This window comes from Panicum virgatum, chromosome 2K (assembly GCF_016808335.1).
Source record: "Panicum virgatum strain AP13 chromosome 2K, P.virgatum_v5, whole genome shotgun sequence".
Lineage (NCBI taxonomy): Eukaryota > Viridiplantae > Streptophyta > Magnoliopsida > Poales > Poaceae > Panicum > Panicum virgatum.
The window spans coordinates 13,367,541-13,371,652 of NC_053137.1; the positions used below are offsets into that span (position 1 = coordinate 13,367,541).

The 4,112-nt window shown below is 47.2% G+C and overlaps 1 protein-coding gene across 1 annotated transcript; it reads right to left on the reverse strand.

The window, feature by feature from the left end:
- Positions 1-233: 233 nt before the first annotated feature.
- LOC120695923 (adenylate isopentenyltransferase 5, chloroplastic-like) lies at positions 234-1,609 on the reverse strand. Its single transcript, XM_039979124.1, has one exon. The coding sequence runs from the start codon at positions 1,535-1,537 to the stop codon at positions 491-493; it is 1,047 nt and encodes a 348-aa protein (XP_039835058.1). The 5' UTR covers positions 1,538-1,609; the 3' UTR covers positions 234-490.
- Between the last annotated feature and the right edge of the window lie 2,503 nt (positions 1,610-4,112).

A 4,112-nucleotide genomic window follows, 5' to 3' on the forward strand; every position in this document is an offset into this window, starting at 1 on the left:
CAAAAAAGAAGCAGCAGCAGCTGATGAACAGCTAGCACACGCTCGGTGACACACCATGTATGCACGTTGTAGGTAGCAATGAAAAGGAAGGAGTTCAAAAGTAAGCATCATTTCATAGAATTTACAAGATATATAGATGGAAAAAAAGAACAAAATTACAGGTGCTAGAGCTCTGTAAATGATGGAATTTGCAACCCAATTTTATCTGACCACTCTTCTGTCTTGGAGCATAGTTTTTTTTTTCTAGTAGGAATTTCAAACCCAGAATTCTCGCATGAATTACACTAATTAACCTCTATAGATTTACCGCGAAATTCCCATGTTTCCGAACGGTAATTATATTTAAGCTCCCCACGCTCACTCACATTCACATTCTCTTTCTTGATGTCGGCCATTGCCGCCGTCGCACCAAGCAATGGTGGTTGATGGCTTCTCCGTGCTTTCAACCACGCGTTCTCGTGAAAGCAGCTGCCAACGCCGAGGCGGTTGATTACACTGCGACGGCGGCCGCCGGCGTGGGAGCGAACGCGGGCACTTCAGGTGGAAGATGATCATCAGCCGCGACGTCGCCGTCGTCGTGCAGGAAGGAGCGCACGACGTCGATGCATGGCGCGGCGACGAGCCGCCGCCACGCCTCGTCGGCGGCGTCGCCGCGCCTCCGGAAGACCTCCGTGGCGTCCACGCGGCGGACGCGCCACAGCTCCGCCAGGCACTGGATCTTGGCGCGCTGCCGGCACGCGAGCCGGCGGGTGTTGGACTTGATGTCGTCGATGGCGGCGGCCAGCAGCCGGGCGCGCTCCTCGTCCTCGTCGCCGCCGGGCCACCGCAGGTACGCGTCGAGCTCCGGCGCGCCAATGGCGCGCCAGACGCCGCGGGAGTAGTCGGCGCGGCGCGGGTCGAAGGCGGCGGCGACCTCGCCGACGAGGCCGCGGGCGCACATGTCGTCGACGCGGCGCGCCACGTAGGCGTGCAGCACGGGGAGCTGCACGTCCACCCAGAGGAAGCAGCAGTCGTAGCGCTCCCGGAACGCGCGGCGGTCGCCGTCGACGAGCTCCTCGATGTACGAGTTGGACCCGCCGGCGATGATCGGCAGGCGGCCGCGCGCGGCGACGGCGCCGGCGGAGCGGGACGCCTCGCGCCGGAAGTCGGCGGCCGTGAAGTCGTCGTCGGGGCGCGCCACCCCGAGCAGGTGGTGCGGCACGCCGGCGCGCTCCTCCTCGGTCACCTTGTTGGTGGCCACGTCCAGGCCGGCGTGCACCTGGATCTTGTCGGCGTTGATCACCTCGCCGCCGAACTGGAGGGCGAGGTCCACGGCGAGGCGCGACTTGCCGGTCCCCGTCGCGCCCATCACCACCACGGCCTTGTGCTTGGCGCCCAAGTACCTAGTAGCGCTTGCAAGCGGCGGCGCTGGTGGCATGGGGAGCGCCATGCCCCGTTCCAGCCGCCTCACGTCGATCGGCGGCGCTACTACTTGCCTCGAGAGGGTGGTGGTGGCGGCGGCGACGATGGCGGCCGTGGGCGCCAAGTAGAGTGACATGGCTTGTTTTTGTCGCGATTAAGTTGCTAATTAACTACTTAACTGCTAGCTGGTCAAGAAGTCCTTGAGATCTTCTGGTAGTTAGTTTGTGAGTTGGCTATGGATGTGTTGGGTGGGTATTTATAATGTGCTGGCTAAACAAGTGGACAAATAATGGATTCTCATTGCAATACAAAATGTGAATGAAGTGGGTTCATAGGGGGTTTTGATATGATTGAAAACAAATGCGTGATATACGGAGGATTTAGATCTCAATGATGCCCTCTAAGGCCCTATTTAGTTCCCAAAAAAAAAATCTACAGTACCCGTCACATCGAATGTTCGGACATATGCATGAAGCATTAAATATAGTTAAAAAATAACTCATTACACAGGCTAACTGATTAGCATGAGATGAATCTTTTAAACCTAATTAGTCTATGATTGGATATTATTTGTTAAGTAACAATGAAATGTACTCCAGTACCAAAACCAACAACTTTTCACCAACTAAATAGGGCCTAGCGAAGATGAAAAGCTGCCTATATATATATATATATATATATATATATATATATATATATATATATATATATATATATATATATATATATATATATATATATATATATATATATATATAGAGAGAGAGAGAGAGAGAGAGAGAGATGTAACGGAAATCAAATGCTAGAATTTGAGAAATGACTAAATTACCGATTTCATGGACTTCCTTATAGATTCAAACATCCCTAGATGTTTCTAGTTTTTTATTTGAACAATGTTTTTTTTCAGGTAAGGCATTATTGTGGAAATGCATGCACAATTAACATTTGGATTCCACTACAGATGTTCATGATGCAGGTGGCCCCACGAACCATTACAAAGTGGGGCTGGGGGCGAATTAGTTTAGTGAATTGTCGCTGCTTTAACTCTTATAGTTATATATGCGGCAAATGGTGTATGTGGGGCTAATGAAAAAGGATATATATAGGTACATTTTGGAGAAAAGATACGCAGAAGGAAAATCTATCAAGAAGAGACTGTTTGAGGATTCATATCATTTTGTTGATGCTTTAATTTGTTTTGGTTACTAACAAAATTAACCTAAATTTTGAAATAAGCATACTGATTTTTTTTTTGCGTGTAAAATTAAGCATACTGATTGATAAGGTTCGTTCGTGGAGCTCAACACATAGCATGAAGTACTCTTAAGATGGTGAACCTTTGAGCTTTGACTCATGGGTTAACAGCACAAGTCACCTTTTTTTTTTGCGGGTGAAGTCACCTTAATTCAATTAGTTTGGTTGAGTGTGTGAGGCATTTTCGTGCTGATCTAGTCTTGAGTTTCCAGACTTGCTCCAGCCGCACAGTACAGGATCAGCATGATCCCAAAAACCATATCGGGAGCAGAAAGATTCAACAATAGATTTGGAGAATGAAAAAAAATGGATGCAGGTCAACAGAAAGGACGAGACTCAGCTGAGCTGTATGTAACAACAAAGTTTGCCTTTACAAAATATTGCCTCCATATCTCCCAAATTCTTGTCGAAATCATGAGCTGATACAGATTTTGCGCGCATCTTTCGCAGATACAAATGGCACGAGAGAGAGAGAGAGAGAGAGAGAGAGAGAGAGAGAGAGAGAGAGAGAGAGAGAGAGAGAGAGGTCGTGCAGCGCACGAAGCCATGCGCAGTTGCAACGAGCAAGCATGTATTAGATTTAAGGCAAACGTGGCTGAATGCAGATCCGTGGATCTCACATGTCATGCAGGATTATTTGACATGAGATCCTGTGATCCAAAATTGTATCTTTTTTCTTCTGTTCAAAGCTTATGGATAGTCGGCCACATATATAGTATAGCGCGCATAAGTTGCTTCACAAACAATAATTCAGGTGGTCGAAAAAAAGTTGCTTGACAAAGCTATTATATGATTTTTTTTCTTACTAAGAACAAGTATGTGTTTAAGGGTTTGCAATCCTTGATTTCCCATCATTGTCTTATTGATATGGGCTTTTATGTCTGTAGCACATGGGCCAGGAGGTAAATTTTTAAGTTGCCAATTACTAGGGCGGCTAAAATTAACCGAAACTAAGAACCGACCAAAAAACTGCCGAAATCGATTTTTTTTCACAAAATTGAGAAATTTAACAATGGTTGAGGATCGTACATCACACTGAAATCGACAGCTAAGACATAAGGGATACCAAGAGGTACTTAGAAAAGTATACCAAAACAGTGCGACCCATATCAAAATAGGAAAGGTTACCTCGTGGTATCTTTTCAACCACCGTAACACATTGGTTAATTGCCACTTTTAGGTAACAAAGTTTTAGTCAGTTAATTCAATTCTAACCCTTGGTTAACCGAAAAATGTAGATAACTGAGATACACCAAATTAAAGAGTACCATAGAAATCAAAACCATCCCACGTATATAAGCTCCCGACCACTCTCTCATTTCCCACCCTCGGCCGCGCCCCAACTCTACTACAACAGCTCCACATGCCTACTAGGTGGATCTCCAGCCGGTGGCCGATGGCTTCTCCAATGTCCAGTGCCACTCCTTTTCAGTGGCAGCTGTTCCTTCGACTCGTCA

What these genes read in the sequence shown, in the direction of transcription:
- LOC120695923 (XM_039979124.1), bottom strand. Translation starts at nt 1,537, where the DNA reads ATGTCACTCTACTTGGCGCCCACGGCCGCCATCGTCGCCGCCGCCACC.